Source organism: Symphalangus syndactylus, chromosome 7 (assembly GCF_028878055.3).
Source record: "Symphalangus syndactylus isolate Jambi chromosome 7, NHGRI_mSymSyn1-v2.1_pri, whole genome shotgun sequence".
Classification (NCBI taxonomy): domain Eukaryota; kingdom Metazoa; phylum Chordata; class Mammalia; order Primates; family Hylobatidae; genus Symphalangus; species Symphalangus syndactylus.
In genome coordinates this window covers 14,277,722-14,297,421 of record NC_072429.2, presented here as the reverse complement: position 1 = coordinate 14,297,421, position 19,700 = coordinate 14,277,722, and the positions used below count along the sequence as shown (strand labels likewise).

Here is a 19,700-nt window from a genome sequence, read left to right as displayed (position 1 = left end):
CATGCACCACCACGCCCAGCTAATTTTTTGTATTCTTAGTGGAGATGGGGTTTCGCCATGTTGCTCAGGCTGGTCTCAAACTTCTGAGCTCAGGCAATCCACCCTCCTTGGCTTCCCAAAGTGCTGGGATTACAGACGTGAGCCACCACACACAGCAGGTCTCCTTTCTTAAAGAAGGAACAGAAGACCTCAGAACAGGTGACACTAGCCAGGAAGAACTTAACACATTGATTTTTCTCTTTCTTTTGAATTTCATTTCCTTCTATTTTTAGCAAGTGCTACTACTGGTTTTCCCCAGGTATAGTAGACAGCTAAAATTTCCACTTAAAAGTAATTTAAATAAAAATGTGAGTCAATTTGAAGAATACCGTATTAGGAATATATACTGTAGGGAGTTTGTGGATATGTCAAAAATTATGATGGTGCTGGTAAGATTGAGAATGACGATGGTCCTGTGTTAGTGGAATTCCTTGCCTTTCTCACTGTATCTGGAGGTATTTGTTTGTTTGTTTGAGACAGGGTCTTGCTCCCTCTGTCATCCAGGTTGGAGTACAGTGGTGTAATCACAGCAGCTTCGAATTCCCAGGCTCAAGCGATTCTCTAGCCTCAGCCTCCCGAGTAGGTGGAATTACAGGCATGCACCACCATGCCTGGCTAATAAACAACTTTTTTTTGTAGAGATGGGATCTCAGTATGCTGACCAGCGTGGTCTGGAACTCCTGGCCTCAAGCAATCTACCTGCGTCAGCCTCCCAAAGTGCTGGAATTATAGGTGCGAGCCATCACGCACAGCCAAGTTTTGGTTTTTTATAGATCAACAGCTATAACCTTTCTGAAGTCAGAGCCCTCTCCTGGCTCTGCAAGCCTGGTGGATAGCCAGGAACAAATTGGGTGACTGAAGACAACATCTCAAGAGAAGGCACAAATGGGGCCGGGGCTGTTTCCTTGCAGGGGCTGTGAGAAAGGAGCATCTGCGAGACAGAACTCTGTGGTCCATTAGCAATGTCTGCCAGGGGCAGGGGCTGAGGGCCAGTGAGATGGGCGCTACCTATTTGGCATCCCTGATCTAGATCAATCCCTCCATTTTACAAATGAAGATAGGGAGGTGCTGGCCGAGAGGTGCAGTGACTTGCTTAGGGTTACACTCTCAGCTGTGGACTCTTTCTGCTTCCATGACAGTGTCTGAATGTCCTTGCAGGTTCCTTGTGCCCCTCTGGGCCTCTTGCGTAAGAGACTTGCCCAGAGAGCTTTAATCTGGAGGGCTCTTAGAAGTGATTCAGGCCAGCAGTGAAACTGGCCTCCAAGAAGCCCCAGGATCCTGGAGAGGCCCCGTGGGTGGGCTTTTGGGCCATCCACCCTAGTTTCCACAGCGCAGTGCCACTTTTGGCTCTTCTGTATACACTACAGGGTATAACCCAGCAGCCTGCAGCCAAATCACCACCAGAACTGCCTCTACACAGGGCCTGGGCTCCTTCACTGGCCACAGCCCTATTCTGCGTGCTTCAGGCAGACAACAAAGGGTTCCAGGCCTTTAAAACATTTGAAAACCCTCTTCTAGACTATCCTTTGTTCTATAGTTAGGGATATGAGGCCAGAGGGGAAAGGGACTTGCCCAAGGCCCTGTAGCCAGCAGGGAGGAAAGCTGGAACCAGAAGCCAGGGCTACCATTGGGAGGTACTGAGAATGCGGGCCTTCTGCTCCAGACTGCTGTTTCTCATACCTATGAAACAGCAGAAGCCTGTGGAGATGAAGGGAGCAAATATGCTGTCTCTCATGCAGTGCACGGAGGGGCTAGGGCTTCTGCTCACAGGCCACACAGCTTTTGCAGCAGGTCATTAGGCCGTGATTGCTAAAGCCGTCCTGCTCTGCAGCCAGAGCAAGCTTAAATGCCAAAGCACATGCAGCTCTGGGCTTGAGGAGTAGTGCTGGCTTCAAGATCCAGGTGAATTCATTTCCTGCAGAGAAGGGTTCAGGACTATGTCCGAGGGTCCCTAGGAATCCACAGACCCCAATTTCAGAAGGCAGCTGTAAGAGGGGGATTGGATTCCCTCCATCAAGCTCCCACACTGGCTGGGTTCCCAGGTGGCAGATCCTGGGAAGAGCTTGGGAGTTAGTGACTGGCTGGGTTGCAGATGGCTTGCTCTGGGAATATGCTACCTTGGTCACACAGGCCCAAGGTGGATAAGTATGGTCCTCGTGGGTGCCAGGGAAGGGAAAGAAACAAGGGCAAGGGAGAGATGGAGAGCAAGGAGAGGGCAGGGCGGTCGGATGGAGCTCCACGGGCTTGACTAACAGGAAACCTGACTCTGCCACTCTTCGTGGAGACCCTGGGTTCCCTTTGGTTCTGATTTGTTGACTGTCCCCAGCTTTGTGTCCAACATCTGACCTATATAGGTCAGCACTTCCAACCTCTTTTTGGAACTACAGCACCCAAAGTTTGTTTGATTTCCCAACACCCCAGGGCAGCATCACCACCAGAAGTGCTGAAGGGGGAGAGGAGGAAACCGAGGCACAGAGCCACGCTGTGCCTGAGGTTGAGAGGCTGGGAAGTGGGTGACGTGAGATCCAATCCCAGCCCTGCCAGCCTCCAAAGCCTCTTCACTTTCTTCTCCCACCATCCCAAGGCCTTGGGTCTCCTGGCCCCAGGCCAGAGCTTTCCGGTCCCCAAGTCAGCGCCAGGAATCACCAAGCTCAGGCTCTGCAGCAAGTGACACACTGGAGGTGGCAGGCTGCCAATATTTTTTTCCCCCAATTTTTTCAATTAAATGAATGCTTGGATTAGGGCCCAAATACAAGTGCTTGTGGCGTCTCGCGTCAGAAGAGATGCTTAGGGCTGTGTTCCTACTGCGCTGCGTCCACAGGGCACGCAGCAAAGGCTCAGGTGGCTGGTTGGGCTGAGGGCTCTGCTTATCCCTGTGTGCAGAGGTGTGCCAAATGGGGAAACGGGGGCAGGAGTAGGGGGACAGGAGTAGCCTCCACAGTGGGAATCTGATCTCTCTCCCCCTGCCTCAAACTCTTCAGCTCATTCATTCATTCATTTGGCATACACACAGAGACCTACTGTGCACCAAGCTCTGCTCGAAGGGCCTCAATTGAGAAAGACAACACACCACACAGGCACAACGTGGGGCGTAGGGGCCTCTGCAGTCTGTCTCTCCTCTGCTCCAGCCTGGCTGGCTTTCTCTTCCTCCAGGACTCAATGCCTGCCACTGCCTCTGGCGGGAACATCTCCTCTCCCCGTCCTGCTCAGCTCCTCTTCATTTCTCCAGCATCAGCCTAGAAGTCACCTCTCCTTGGAAGCCTTCCTGGATACCCCAAGTCTCAGTCTAACTCTCATTCTCTGAGTTTCCACAGGGCTAGGGCTACCCTCTCTCAGAGCCTGTTCCTCTAGGGGTGCTGGTCTATTTGCGTTACTGCACCCCCACTGCCCTGGGGGCCTTCAGGGGGAGGGCCAGGTTTGTCTATTCACCATGGTCCCCCCCAGGGCCTGGCGACAATGAGCTCTCAGGAAATGTCTGGTAAAAGAGACAAAAAGCCGAAACAGGGCCACACAGTCAAAAACCAAGGTGACCTCACTCAAGGCTCTCTGTGTCCAGAGAGTAACAATGCTCGTGAAATAGCTGAATGAACAGCTCTATTGCCAAGGGTACCAGAAACAGAGCTGGCTTTGTCACAGAGGGAATGCAGGCATGGGACCCAACCCAAAAAGGGAACTCCACGTTCCACCCCAGAGTTTCTCTGAAGAGGTAATGGCAAAAACCAGGATACCCAGGAGCGATTTAAACTCCAGGGAGAATGCCTCATCCCATTGCATTTCAGAGACAGGAAAGCTGAGGGAATTCTTTGAGGTGTTGGAATTGTTCTGTAGTGGAGGTTACAGGAACTCGCACATCATAACATGCTACACCAAAAAACAAAATTTTACCGCATTACACCACAAAAGGGAATTTTACAGCATCCACGTAAAGTAAAAAATTGAAAATAACAATCACGCTTTAATGTCATTAAAAAAAAAAATGATGGTAGGGCGTGGTGGTTCATGCCTGTAATCCCAGCACTTTGGGAGGCCGAGGCGGGCAGATTACCTGAGGTCGGGAGTTCGAGACCAGCCTGACCAATATAGTGAAACCCCGTCTCTACCAAAAATACAAAAATTAGCCGGCCTGTGGTGGCGTGCACCTGTAGTGCCAGCTACTCAGGAGGCTGAGGCGGGAGAATCGCTTGAACCCTGGAGGTGGAGGTTGCAGTGAGCCAAGATCATGCCACTGCACTCCAGCCTGGGCCACAGAAACAGAAAAAACAGAAAAAAAAAAAAAAAAAAAAAGACACACAGGCACTGGCTTTAGAATACGTGATTATGAATCTTGCCTCTATGGCCTGATGCTGCTGAGACTTTGCAAATCACCTCACAGCTCTGAGCTTCCATTTCTTCACACCTGGAAAATGGAGAGAACAGTATCTACTTTATAGGGTTGGCTGAGGGCTAAAGGCACTAATGTATGTCAGGTGCTTGGCACACCATCTGGTCACAGACAGCTTCCAGGGCCATCACTAATAACCCATTACGGAGATTAGACACTGGAGGCTCCAACCGAGTAGCCACCTTCCTTGGGCCAACTCAAATCTTGCAAAGTGAGATATGTTAAGAGGAAAAGTCGGGAATGTCAAGCTGCAAAAACCAGGTATGTGTGTGCGCGCGCACACACACACACACACACACACACACACAGCTGCCCGCCCTCTGGGCTCCCCTAACTGATGGAATCTTATCCAGTGGCATGGGCAGCAGGAACTATTTCCAGGGCTGGCCAGGCCAGGCACCTCCACTCTTGCCGACTGAGACACTGGGCTGGTGGAAACACTCGCTGCTCCAGGCATGCAGCTCCAGCCCAGGCCTCTGGCTGCCAGCTCACGCACTGCTACTCGCACACATCTGGCCCGAGGCGGTGTGGGGAACTTTCCAATGGCAAGCAGAGGTGCTGGCAGCTGGAGTCCAGGCTTAGCCGGAACCAACCTGAAGGCTGGCTTTCTAGGAAAGTCTCCAGGGCAAGCACTTAGGCTTGTTGAGATCTCCAAGGCTGCCAGGCCTGAGAGGAGCCTGGGCAATGAAGGAAACCGACCTGGGTGAAAAATTTCAAGTGAGGGCCTCTCTCGTGTTGACTGAGCTGTCCAGAGTGAATGGAGCCGCCAACAAGAGCACCCCCACTATGTGCAAGGCAGTAGCATCAAAGCTGTCTTCAAGGAGCACGCGGTTGAGATGGCAAAGTAGCAATCCTGCAGGTCCTCCTACACAATCACCCGCCTGGGTTTCTGCCACCCCACCCCACACCCCCCAGGTCTGGCCTCCTGCCTCCAGCACCCACTTTGGCCCTGCCTTGATGGGGCTGTGGGCAAGGGTGGGACCTGGGGATGCTGTGCCTGGATCCAGAGTCTGGGTGCCAGGACTTGCATTTAACAAGCGGGCAGGAGAGCTCAGGGAGAACATCCCCAAAGTGCAGAAGAATTGACACATGTCATCCTCTCACCTTTCAGCCCCACAACCAAAGCCAAAAATGTCAGAGCAGAAAACTGCAGAAGTCAAGACAGTTCAAACCTGAGCTCCCACTTAGGGTTAGAGACTGGGGCTCTGACTGGCTGCATCACGGGGAATCTCAGTAGGGAGCCACCAGGTCCCGGGCCGGGGCGTCCTAGAGAATGTCCAGGGCTCTTCCAGCTGCGAGGCAAGGCCACGCCACATGCAGAAGGAAACTAAGTCTCAATACAGCAATGGTGGAAGTGACAGACTCTGAGCTTGACAGACCTGGGTTCAATCCCGACTACAATACTTAAGTGGGGGTCCTAGAGAAGCTAGTTAGGAGGCTCAGTTTTCCCATCTGTAAAAGGGGGTGCTAAGAACCCGTCTCTCGGGGGCTGCTGTAAAGTATAAATGGGATTGTATCTGTAATACCCCTGGTAAAGTGGTGGCTTATAACCCCCTTCCATTTAAGCAGAGTGAGTTCCACAGGCCCAAATCAATCCTGAAACATTAGGATGAACCAAGTGAAATTGCCATTTTTATAGGCTAAATATTGACAATTTCATATGGTTCAACCTAACAGCATCCCAGGGGCTAGAGGATCTCATCTGTGTCCACTGAACTAGACTAAGAATTAGTACTCTTCACTTCAGTATCAGGCACAGCGATGACCCTCCTTCCCCCTCATTTAGAGACAAAGAAGATACTGAGGTTCTGAGAGGTTAAGTAACGTGGCCCAAATCATATAACTGGAAAGTGACAAAGCCAGGGTTTGTACTCAGGCCTGGCTGCCTCCAAAGCCTGCAGCTTAAACACGATGACACACTGACTGCTCGGCCTGGGGCCAGCAGGGTGTCATCACATGTGATTCTGTCTCAGCACCAAGGACGTCAGTGGCCGTTGCCTTAGAATCCTGGGACCTTGGGACTGCGAGGGCCCAAGCAGTTAATGGCTTTGTTCAAGAAACACACTTGGGCTGGGCATTTATTCTAGGCCAGGCCCTGAACACAAAATGGGGGGGGTCACACCCTAGACGATGATGAACTCAATGTGTACGTGTCATGATAGGATTGGTCCACTGGGGCCTCAACATCAAAGCTGGGTACCCTGGTGAAGTAACAGAAGGGTTGCCCAGAAACAGGCCAACCTAGGCTGGTCTAGGATACTCTCTTGACAATGCCCCAACCGAATCCAGCCTCATCCTCCCTTCCCACTGAGCTTGGGGTCAGGAGAAGGAGAAGAGAACTAGATAGGAATGTAAAGGGAGTAGGCTCTCAGACCCTGGGGACAGCCACCTTTTAGGGGTGTCATAGGGGAGGAGAAGGGATTCCTCCATGAAATCACATGTGGTTTCTGAAGGCCAGATTCTGTGGGTACCCTTGGCCACTCCTGGACCCCTCCCTTGTTGGGCTCCTAATCTGCCAGAGACTAATCCCTGCCGCTGTCCCAATTTGAGCCCTGTGTGGACTTTTATGCCATCCTACACTGTCCTCTCTCCTCTAGAGAAAACTTGGATAGTAAATAAAATGTAGACAATTTACCGTAATCACTAACAACATTTAAGAGTCTAGAATGTGCTTAATGTGCTCTATCTTAGCAATCCTATGAGGTCGCACTATCCTCATTCTGCAGTAGAGAAAGGTAAGGCCCAAGGAGGTTGGGTAACTTGTTCAACCTAGGAATCAAACGGGCTGACTGCAGAGTTGGAGGTCTTAAAAACTGTCCACATTTCCACCATCAGAGATGATGCTTTGGGCATGCTTCTTCTCAGACCCTTTTCCTATGCATAGAAATATTTTTCAAAATTAAGATCACACTATATATACGATTTGGTTTTTTCATCTGCATGAGATGGCGGTCATTTCTCCATTTCATCAAACATCCTTTGGACAAACCACTTTTAAAGATGCCTTTATAGTCCATTGTAGGGCTATATATATCATTTATTTAATCATGCCTCCAATGATAAACATTTAGGCTACTTTGAACATTGTTTAAATTACCATAATGCTGAATATCCAAATATATAAATCTTTGGGAGAAAACAGCTACAAATTTTAAGGAGTACATCCTTAATTAGAGTCTGTTTCTTAAAATGTGGTCATTCCAGATGGCCTGTGTCACATCATTTGAGGTTGCTTACTAAAAATGCACATCACTAGTCAGATAAATGATGATGATGATGGTAAAGATAATAATAACAGGTAATTTATTCAGCACTTCTACATGCCAAGAAGGGCTCTAAACCCTCTACATGAATAATCCACAGTGGATACTCCTGTTAGCCTCATTTTGTAGAAGAGGAAGCTGAAGCACGGAGAGGTTCAGTCACTGACTCAAGATCACACACGGCAGAGCCAGGTCCAAGCCATGCCATCTGGCTCCCAAGTTCCACCTCTTCCACCCAGAGGGATCTTTAATCTTTTTTTGGAGCCATGAATCTCTTTGGCATCTGAGGAAACCCACAGACCCCTTCTCAGAATGATTTAAAATGAGTAAAACACATAGATCCCAAGTGAAACTCATGATACTGAATTATGGTTATCAAAATGTTTCAAAAAACAAAATTATGACTATATGTACATTTTTATTAAAACCACAAATAACAGAACCTAGTGGTGGGTCTTATGACACCATAACTTGGAAGTAGTAAGGAGTATAGATGCTCTCCAGGGATCCATGCAACGACTGTCAAGTAAGATGAAAATATCAGGGAATCACTACTGGCGACAAAGTCACATGTATTACTAATATCACCGCGAGTTGCTGCCTTCATTCATATAGAAGGCAATGCTAAATTTCAGTTGGAGGTTAGTGAAAATTAAGATGTAATTCTTCCCCTTCTACGTTCAAGGACCCTCTGAATTCCACTCACGTAAAGAACCCCACTGTTAGTCGGCTTTCCCAGCCCCTGAACACCCCTTTGCTTTTGAACCCAGCTGAGAGTGCACCTCTCTGTCCCAGCAGGAACGGGTACTCCAGGCCCTGTCGTAGCCCTTATCCTATGGAGATGCATTCTGAACAGACGGTGACCTCTGTGAGGACAAGACTGTGCTTGGTCATCTTAGCCTCTCTCTGGCTCTGGGCCAGACCTGGCCCAGGGCAGACAATAAACCCACATCTGTGGAACTGACTGGAAGCCAACAGTGGCCTGAAGCCACAGGCTGCTGATTCACACCTTGGCTGAGGAGGAGGAAATGGTGACGCCAACGCGTGGGTTCTAGCTATCTTTGCCAGCACAGCGGGCGGGGGCCATGCGATTCTGCTTAATTAAGCAAAACAGAAAATACCATGCTTATGTGCTCGAAGGCAACTTTTCCCTTCAGGACGGAGGTGGGGGCTAGGAAAGTGACTATCCCCTTATTACCAGTCAGTGATAGGCAGGGGAGCCAAGAGTGATCCTGGCAAACTGCTTCACCTTTCTAAGCCTGTTTCCACATTTGTGAAATGGGCTAATAATAGCATCCACATAGCAGACATGTATTGTTTTGTCCTGCCCAAGCTCCATGCCCCCTTCTCCCAGCAACAGTGCCCTGAATCTCGTTCCACAACTATCCCTCTCACTACCAGTGATTTCAGTGGGACCGTCGATCTTAATATCCCACTCACACCTGGCCCACAGGGTCAGGTAATCTGGCTGGGCCAGTAAGAGTCTGTCCTGGAACTGGACTCTTGAGTGGCTAAAAGGTCTGAAAATGGATGGATCAGCTGCCTGCCTGGTGAGGTCCTAATACCCACTGGAGTTCCCACTCCCTGGATGGCTCCAGCTGCTCACGTTCTTTCCAAGACTGGGTGCTCAGCTTTCCCCCTGATTCTGAAAGCCCCACCTTTCCAATACATTCTATTTGGCTTAAGTTAACCAGGTCTGTTTCTGTCACATGCAATCCCAGAATCCTGACTAATACTCCTTATCTCACAGAGCTGCTACGTGGATTCAAAGACATAAAGCAAGAAAAGCCTTGAGCACATAGTAAGCGCTTAGATAAATGATAGCTCGACTGTTAATAATAAAAAATTACTATTGAATCTCGAGAACAAAACAAATCTGAAGTTATTTAATTGCCCTGGAATTTCAGGATTACTACTGGCTTGCAGAGTCCCCTCTAATAACCTTCCCTCTCCCTTTCCCTCTCTCCCTCCATTTCCACTGTCTGCACATGGCTCATTTGGACAGGGGCTCCTGGGTCTGTCTGTGCTCTGCTCCCTGGATTCACCCATGAAGGGCTCTTCTACCCACCCCTCAAGCTGGGGAAGTGCTTCTGAGCACCAGCTCCTCCGGCTACTCCAGTGACTGCCTCTGGCCCCGAGCCCCGGCCTCAGCCTTCGTGTGCTGTACTGGAGCTATGGCCTTCCTGAGGGGGACCCATGCCTTCTCTCCTGTGGTTCTCGGGCCAGCCAGGAGCCCCCCGGTTCTTCTGGCCCCCACCTACCCACAGAGCTTCATCTCCATTATTCAACCCTCTTCTGCTTTTTCAAACACGCCATGTGCCAGGGTTTCCATTTCTTTGCCCTCCTGTTCTCTCTACCAGTAACTCCTTCACCCTTGCCCACTTGGCATCATCCCCCCCATGCTTTGTGACTGGCCTCAGGTCACCTCCGCAGTGCTGCCTTCCCCAGGACCAGGTCCCCCAGAAGCCCAGGGCACCTGTCTGCCTGTCAGGACACAGGCCCTCTTGAGGTCTCAATCCCTGCTTTGTCTATCCACATGTCATCTCTGTCGCCCAGGCTGGAGTGCAGTGGCGCAAACACGGCTCACTGCAGCCTCCATCTCCTGGGCTCAAGCAATCTTCCTGCCTCAGCCTCCCAAGTAGCTGGGATTACATGCGAGAATCATCACACCCAGCTAATTTTGTGGATTTGTAGTAGAGACGAGGTTTCGCTATGTTCCCCAGGCTGGTATTGAACTCCTGGGCTCAAGCGATCCTCTCGCCTCAGCCTCCCAAGATGCTGGGATTACAGGCGTGAACTCCCATGCCCAGCCCTTATAATGAAGCTTTCTTGGTGGTTGTTGTTGTTTTTCCAAAGTGGTAGCTCTGGCAGCTTTGCCAGATAAAGGATAGGATGCCCAGTAAAATCTGAATTTCGGATAAACAACGAATAATTGTTTCTCATAAATATGTCCCAAATATTGCATGTTTATTTGAAACTGAAATTGAACTAGGCATCCTGCATTTTCATTTGCTAACTCTGGCCACCTTCAGCCCTGGGAAAGCCTGAGACAGGGCTGCAGAAGCAGGCAGGTGAGCTCTGCCCACAGCCCCTCCTCCCTTTACCACCTGAAGAAGACCCTGGGCTGAGAGTCATGCCCGCCTGCAGGTGTGCATCTGGGCCAGCAAATAAGGGAGGAGAAAGTCCTGCAGTTTGGAGAATGGGGCAGAGGCCGATGGCTTGTGGCGGAGCTCAGGTCCGCAGGCTTCTGCAGAGGCAGAGTCCAGAGCAGGCAGCCACACGAGCCCTGTCCCCAGCCCACTGCTGGAGGCACTGAGCCCCCTGAGTCTGTCATGTCAGCTGGTTCCCATGTCACGTCAGTGGGCAAAGGATGCCAGCTCCACCCAGGGGCCAGCTGACCCCCCTGACAAGGGCTCTAGGATAGGGACCACAGAGCCTTGGCTTCTGGGCATTACCCAGGCCAGCAGCACCCCTCCTCAGGCATTCTGCATAAAAGCTCATTGGATCTCCCCAACAAAGCCCCCTACTACCCAGAGAAGGCTCAGGGCCAACAACGAGTGAATGACAGAACCAAATGAGAACCCAAGCCCTGCCTGCAGAAGCCACATGGCCTTCTCAATAAACCTGTCTTCTCTTTTGGCCACATGTGGGTGCTCACAACTCCCTGCTTGAACCCACCAGACTAAGAGCCTGCGCTGGGGGCAGTGGCTCCCTTTCCTGCAGCTGCAGGGACCCACAGCTGGCTTCATCGCCAAGGGGAAGGGGAAAACTGAGTCATGCAAAGCAAGACTGCTCCCCTGACATTCCCGCTACCACAGCTCTTTCTCGGAGGAAAAAAGGATGCACAATTTGCAATCAGGACGTGAGTGTCATGGCGGGAACAGCACGGTCCCTCTAGCCTTCCTTGTTTGGCAATGTGATAACTGGGCTGCTTGCCGACTCGCCTGCACCTCCGGTGGGAGGCAAGAGGATGCATGAAACGCCCAGGGAAGTGGGCTGTAGGGCACACCTCTAACCTGGATGACGTTTCTGGTGCCCTGTGACCTCAGGGTACAGACCATGCTGGATCTGCAGAACTTGAGCCTACAATTCTTCCCAACCCTATTTGGCTGCAAGCACGATGGGGAAGGGCCTGGACTTGCTGAGCAAGGAGCATTGTAACTAGGAAAGCATCTGTCCAGGCCCTCCCTCGTGGTATTTTAAACTCATCGCTTTCTATTTCTCTAGCTCATGGACTGGAAAGCCACATCCAGAGTCCTCCCTCTGTGGCAGGAGTGGGGAAAGAGCCTCTGAGGCTGGTGCCTGCCTCAGGAGGACAGGAGAATCCTTTGGGACAGGATGGGGCAGCAGGATGTGGGGATCTGGCTGGAGCTGCCCCAGCTTGACACAGCTTCTTTTTAAAAATGAGCATTTGCTGTTTTTTTATTTTTACTAAAAACAAGAATATGTGTTCATTGTAGAACATTTGGAAAACAGAAAAGCACAGACAAGAAGAAAAAGAAAAGGAATGACATTTTATCAGCTGTATTTCTAAGCTTACACAGACTCATATTTTCATCCTTCGTTTGTAATCAGGTGAAAATCGGCCTGAACATGCGATTTTGCAAACCAGCTTTAGCTATTTCATATTCTTGTGATAGAAGATGGAACACAGTTTTACCATCTTGATGGTATTCTAGCTCATGGATATAGCACGTTTTATCTTTGCATCTCTACTAATGCACTTTTAAGTGGTTACCAACCTTTTATGATCATAAATGATACTAGGTTTGTACACTCCTAATATAGTTTACCATTATCAAACCTCCATTAGGTGCAGGTCCCTTTAACTCTCACATTAGCCCTATGAAATTGGAACTATTTTTATCCCCATTTTATAGATGAGGAAACTGAGGCACAGAGGCTTGTCCGAGGTCACACAGTTGGTAGGTGGCAGAGCAGGGATCTGAACCCAACCTGTCTAGAGGCGCAGAATGCACTGATTCAGAGTCTGAACTAAAGTGACATTTAAATAATTTGAAGATATGACTGCTCCACCTCCTTTGACCCTGAGACACCTGCAGCAGCACAGAGTGCACCGGAGCAGGCTGGGGCTTCTCCTATTGAGGATGACTGGCCAGGTGAGCTGAGCGGCTGGTGCATTGCACCGATGGGGTGGGGGATGGGATGGGGGAGCATGGTTGACCAGGTCCCTAGCAGAGCAACCCAGAAAGACAGCATCAACACAGAAATGCCCTTTGCTTGCCACTCACTTGGCATACACAGCTTGCCTATGTGACAAGCACCTACTTTTTCCCAATCAAAAGAAAGCAATAGTTATTAAAGAAAAACCCACCCAAGAGGCCTTAAGAGGGCCCTACCTCTTGTGACACAGACACAGTAGAGGACAAGAACTCCCCTGTGCAATAGGTAGGAATGGCTCTGCCTTGCTCCCGGGGGCCTATCCCAGCAGGAGCATGGGCCCAGCCTGGGGCAGGCATCCCCCAAAATGCCTCTTGAATGAAAATACCATGAAAACTGCATAGTGTGCCTTCTGGGCAGCAGGCAGGAAAGCGGTGCAGAAATTTAGATCATGAGTATTATTATCATCAATAGTACTTTTCATGACTACCATTTATTGAGTACCTTTATTTTATTTTTGCAGACAGAGTCTCCCTTTGTCACCCAGGCTGGAGTGAAGTGGCGCGATCTCGGCTCACTGCAACCTCTGCCTCCCAGGTTCAAGTGATTTATTGAGTGCCTTTTATACGCATGAGGCTCAGCATTGTGTGCTAGGTACTATGACTATTCCCATTTTACAGATCCTCACACAGTGCAAGGTCACCCCGCTCAGGAGCGCTTGACGAGAATTCAAAGCCAGGTCTTTTCATCATGAAGGTAACGGTGGGTTGGAAAGACATGTGCTAGCAGTTTTATTCTTCCCAGCAGCAGAGCTGGAGCACAGATTCCGTGCATACATCACCAAAAGCCTGCACAATCATCTCAGAAGGAAGTCACTGCGTCTATTTTACAAATGTAAAAACTAAGGGGGGCATTCAGCCAGTTGTCCAAGGCCATGCAGAACTTGAACCGAGATGTTTATCTCTTAACACTCGAGTTCTTTCCACTCAACTTTGCTGCCCTGCCCTCTGTGTTCCCACAAAACGGGTGCCAGGGATAGGAGGAGAGGGAGGAAACTGGGGGCTGGAGAAGAGAATGAAGTTAATTTAGGCAGCAGATCCATGGTTTGTTCTAGACCATTGGGCTCACCTGCCGGAGGCCCCCTTAAGGGACTGAGAATGGCAGTAAAGCCTACTAAGGGTGCAATCTACTCTTCCAAACTCAGCTGCTCAGCACAGTGACCCCCAGGCTTCCGGAGCCTGGCAAAGCAAAGAGGGAGGTTTCAGGGCTGGCAGCACAGAGCCTGCAGAGCCATCACTCCAGAGGCACCATCTACCCAGAGCTTCCTGGAGTGAGAATGACTAAGGGCTGGCGGTGGCTTGCACTTCTTCAGTCGGGGCTGAATAAATGGTGAGATCACAGAAGGGCCTGGGATGGCCCCAGTATCTCATATAAGGGGAAACTGGGGTCCAGAAGCCTAAGTGACCCATCCAAGGTCAGTCAGCTCTGTGGTGGGATCACAGGATCCCCCTATGTTTCTCCTAGACACAAGAGCATGTAGCCCAATTCCCACGCAGCCACTCCTTGCTGTGTGACCTCAGGCACATGCCTCCACCTCTCTGAATCTGCAGACTCCTCCAGGGGAAAACAAAAAACTAATGTAATTACCTGAAAGATTAGTATCCCAAATGTATAAATAAATCCCGCCAATCAATAAAAGACAAATAACCCAATATACTGAAAAAGAGGCAAAGGATAAAAACTGGTAATTCACAGAAGAGGAAACTCAAATAGCCGATAAAGGTATGAAAAGCTGCTCAACCTCACTGGTGTGAACAAGCACCACTTTTGCACCTATTGGATTGGCAAAGACTGAAAAGTCTGATGATACGGAGTGTTGGCAAGAACAGAGAGCAAAGGGAACCCTGGGGATGTAAATGCAAAGTTGAAAACGCACAAACCCCAAGACCCAGCAATTCTACCGTGGGTCCCTGTGCAAGGAGGCAGCTGTAAGAAGGTCAACTGCTGGAAACATCCTAACAGCTCCCGGCACGAGCTTGAAAAAACAGGGGCATATTCATCAATGCCACGGTAAACGACAGTTAAAACGGACTGGAGCTAGCTGGATCGACACAGATCTCAAAAGTGTAATGCTTATGTATAGTTTTAAAACATTCATGACAATACAAGATTTTAGGGAATGTTAAAAAGGGAAAAACATTAAAAGGTCCATGGGCTGCGGTGGGAAGGGGATTGATGGCAAATGGGTGTGGGGGATCTTTCTGGGGACGATGGAAATGTTATAATACTGGATTGTGGTGATGGTTGCATAGCTCTGCAAATTTACTTTAAAAATAAGTGCACTGCACACTTACAATGGGTGAATTTTATGGTATGTAAATTATACCTCAAGAAAGCTGTTAAAGAAAATATCCTATCAGTCTATTTTTTGTAAGTGCATGGGAATGATCAACATCAAATGCAGGATAGTGGTTTTATGGGGGAGAGGCAGCATCGGGGAGGGCATACAAGGGGCTTTGTATCTGTGATGCTTTATTTCTTAAAAACAAAAATAAAAAAGTTTCGAAACAAATATGGCAAAATATAGAGATGTGAAGACTTGGAAGGTATATAGATATAGATAGCTATTTTATTCTATGTATCCATATATGTGCAGAATATTGTATTACTATATTGAAAATATACCCATTTGAAAGGGACCCAGTGCCCCGCTCAGGTTACCGAGGACACTTTGACCACTGTTGTACTTGTTGCCATAAATACTCCGACCATCCTGCTCCTTTAACATTTAAAGATCTTGAGACAGAGCGGGCCAGCATTTCCAGGCCCCTGCTGCCAAGACACTAATGCTTCTGTACATTCCTCTCCAGTGCGGGAAATGGGGTGATCCAAATAAAACCCACAAATCCTACCTGGAGCTCTTCTTCCTCCCCTCAAGCTGAAGACAAGCTAGCTGGGGAGGGTCTCCCAGGATGTCACCCTCAAAAGCCCCTCTCCATTCATCCCCAAGCCCTCGGGCTCTAGTGCAGGAAAGATGCTGGCAGACAAAGGCAGCAGCTCCCCAAATCTTCATCTCCCTGGTTCCAACAGAGGGCGGTGGCTCCAGGGAAACCCTCTCCAAACAGTATCATGGTTCATTGTCATCAACCTCTCGGGATCTCAGAGGCACCCGGAGCTTCTGGCCCTGCATTCTCCAGACCTGGCCTGTGGCTTTGCCCCTGGGCCCATGGATGATGTCTCTGCCTGCGGGTGACTGAGGCTGGGGCTGGAGAGGATGCCATTCCGATCATGGAGAAGGCACCATTTCAGAGGGGGCAGGTGGCCCAGCCCTGATGGGCAGCCCTGAACTCTGGGTACAGTTCTCCAATGACATCTACAGCACCTGTGACCCTGTCCCTCACAGGTAAGTGAGTGACGAGCAGGTGGTGGCCGAGATGGCTGCAAATGGGGAGAGGGGTAGTGGGAAATTAGGGGGTGTAGTGAAGAGGACTCTCAAAACTGACTTTATATTCTATGGTGCAGTGGCTGGGGTGGGATGTGCATGGTGCTGCCCCCCAGAGGACATGCAGCAATCAATGCCTGGAGGCCTTTTGGGTGTCACAATTGGGAAGGGGGATGACTAGTTGGGTAGAAGCCAGGGATGCTGCTAAACATCCTACAATCCACAGGACAGCCCTATAACAAAGAATGATCCAGCCCCAAATGTCAAAAGTTGAGAGAGAAACTCTGCCCTTGAGGGATGTAGCAGTATTTACACAGAAGCTAGAGCTCAGAGAGGCAAACCAACCAGTCCGAGGTCACACAGCAGAAAAGTTCAACTCCCCAGCTGATGCTGTCTCTCCAGGGTGGCTTCAGAAAGAGGGATACCAAATGGAAGTCAAAGTCCAGGCCCGCCAATAGCTGCCTTCATGCCCACTCTTTCCAGATTGTGTGAGGGGTTGGGGTGGAGCTTGGGAACAGCAGTGGTCGCCCACCACAGGGATCTGTTTCCACTGGGTTCGGCCCCCCTGCCATCAAGACAGTAAATGTTCTCTGTTCCTGTGGATGACTCAGGCTTCAGTTCAGCCCATTGCCCCTCCTCATCTGATGAACCCAGAAGGCTGGGCTAGAAGGGAGAGGGCCCCTTGAATCATATGAGTGACTAAACCCACATGCAGAAAAACAAGTTCTTGATGAATCCCCCCACCATGTGACTTCGGCATGTTCCCAATCAGTGACAAGATACCTTGGGACAGGCAGGCAGGGAGTTAGCCTTTAGGGCACTCCACCCCTGCCTGTCATGTGGCTGCTACCCCTAGGAAGTGGACACCACCATCCCCATTACACAGATGAAAAAACTGAGGCTGAGGCGACACAGCTACAAGCTGGGAGGCCAAGATCTGAACCCCAACCTATGTTTTAACATAGAAACTTGTCTCAGGGGGTCCCCAAAAAGTGGCTGAAAGCTTCAAAAGATGGTTCTCAAAGCGCAGAACCTTCAAAAAACTGGCAAGGATGGAGCTGACACAGCAGAGAATGAAAAGCTTCCAGGTTTTCACTAATGATATGAGAGATTTCCCAGTTTTTCAGAGGACTTTGCTCAGAGAAACTATGGGGGTACCGGATGTGGGAAGTGGTGTGGTCCTTTTGGGGTCTGGTGGGCATGGATCTACATCCCCGCTTGGCTCTTGACTGTGACCTTAGGCGTGGGACCTCACTTTGCTGAGCCCTGGTTTCCTCATCTGTTAAATGGGCTTAAGGCCCTCTGCCTGATATGGGCCTGATAGGAGAGGCCAGAAGAGGGCGCGTGGACGATGATGGCCAGGCCGCAGTGGCGGTATCCATTCTCGTTTTTGCCAGCTCACAGACCTGGTGGGAGGTGGCATGGAGAATTCCAGACTTCCTCCAGTTGCCATGTTGGTGAAAACTGTCTTCTTGCCAAAGAGGCAAACTCAGTTACACGCTAACAGGCTCAAACAAGAAACTAAGATTTGGCAGCATTTGAAAACAGTTAACAAAAAATAAAAAAAGGAAGAAAAAAAGACAATTTAGCTCAGCTCTGGAATCAAGGGAAACTTCACTCTATATAAAGATGCCACAGGTCCAGGAAATAGCTTCCCACCGCCTGGCTAAGGGCTGAATAACTGGCCGCCCAGCCAATAACAATACAGACTCACACAGCACACCCTTTCTTGTGGAGAGCGCGGAGTGGGTTCCCGGCTATCTCCTTTCAGAATTTCATAGGCTATTCATGGAAGGGACGTAGATCTACTTTGTAAGAATTAGTTCTTAAAAAAAAAAGATCTGAAGACGACTTCCAGGGAGGCCAAGGAGCTTAATTTAGCCAGCCAACGCCCTTTTCTATTCATTGTTCTATACTTCTTTGTTAGGATTTTTTCCCTCCCTCTTACTCTTTTTCCCTTCCTGGTTAACTTCTCTGTAGCCAGGCTCCGCCACTGCCCACTTCTCACCGCCAGAGACACTATAGCCCCCTTCCCTGCTGTAATGAGGCCCTCCCCAAGGCCTCATGTGGGCCCATCACCCCACATCCCCTTTATCTCCACCTAGAACCTGCGAAGTGGTCCCAGGGCCTCCTGAATCTGCAGACGTGTCCCCTAGGTTGCTGCGGAAGCCACTTTCCACCTGCAAGTCACCGTCAGCCCCAGACATCCCTGCTAGAGGGAGGGAAGCCCGAATGCAGCTCTATGTTCCAGGACCTGCAACCTCTGAGCCTCAGCCTTCCCATCTGCAAAACGACGCTACTGTCCCATTTTCTCAAGTCCTTGCCAGCTCCAAACAAGATTCCCATGTTCCAGAGGGAGATGCCAGGAGAAAACTTTCGTATATTTTAAAACAGAAGTTACTGGAGAGAGGGGGCAGGGGATGTTTTTAACCCTTTAAAGGTGCAGCCACTCAAATGATCCATTCCCAGAGATCTCCTCCATCGCCCAGGCCGGCTCTTGCCAAAGAACGGAGTCAAACTCGGCGATCCCTAGAGGGGCTACCTGTGGCTGGGGACTGCGGGTCTGCGCGCCTCTGGACAAGGAGAGGCAGGGCAGGCGGCCTGAGAACAGGCGCTTCTCTCTCTCCCGCTTTCTGTCTCAGACCCCTCACCGGCTGGGGCCAGACTTTTCCACAGATGAGCAGGACGGGAGTTGGGGGGACACGGAGGAGACGGAAAGGGGTAGAGGAGCCGCAGGGAGGCGAGTAGGGGGGCGAGGCGGGAGGAAGGGATGGAGGGGGAGAACCGGGCAAAAGCGGGGAGGGGAGGGGAGGGAGGGAGGAGGAGTCGGGAGGGACCCGGGCAGCGCCGCCGCAGGGCCGAGGGGAGAGCAGGGGAGGAGTGGACGGGAAGCGCTGGAGGCAGAAGTTTTCCGAGCCGGGGGCCCTCGGTCGCCCCCGACGGGGCGCGGGCTCAAGGGGGCGTGGGGGCAGCGTCGCACTCACATAATGCTTGTTGGGCACCCGCCGCTTCTGCACGTCCAGCACCTTCACCTCCACGATGCTGCGCCGCGGCGGCATGGCCGCTCCTCCGCCCGCAGCGGGCCGAGCGCGGGTGCGGGGGCTGCGGGGTGCGGGGAGCGCGGGGGGCGCGCCGCCGCGGGCCCGGAACCTGGAGCCGAGCGCTATCGCAGCCGGGGCCGAGCACGAGCCGCCGCCGCCACCGCCGCCGCCCTTCGCTCGGCGCGCACTCCAGTCTGGCCCAGCCGCCGCCGCCCGCCCCCGGCCCGCCCCCCGCACCTCCCCCGGCCCGCCTCCCGCACCGCCCCCTGCGCCGCCGGCCCGCCCCCCCTTAAAGGGCCCGGCCCCGACCCCCGCCCACCGCGCGCGAACCCCGCCGGCCACGTCCGGCCCCCGCCCGTCCTTTGTCCCGGTGCTGAGCCGCCGCGCCGGGGGAGGGGACTGGACTGACCCCG

At 51.1% G+C, this 19,700-nt stretch overlaps 1 protein-coding gene across 3 annotated transcripts in view; it reads right to left on the bottom strand.

Annotated features, from left to right (window-relative positions):
- SH3PXD2B (SH3 and PX domains 2B) overlaps window positions 1-19,464 on the bottom strand; it is a 121,622-nt gene extending 102,158 nt beyond the window's left edge. For all 3 annotated transcript variants that reach the window (XM_063642617.1, XM_063642618.1, XM_055285238.2), the window contains exon 1: window positions 19,231-19,464. In XM_063642617.1, coding sequence (XP_063498687.1) covers window positions 19,231-19,305 — 75 coding nt within the window. In that variant the 5' untranslated portion in view covers window positions 19,306-19,464. The remainder of the gene's footprint in view (window positions 1-19,230) is intronic.
- Between the last annotated feature and the right edge of the window lie 236 nt (window positions 19,465-19,700).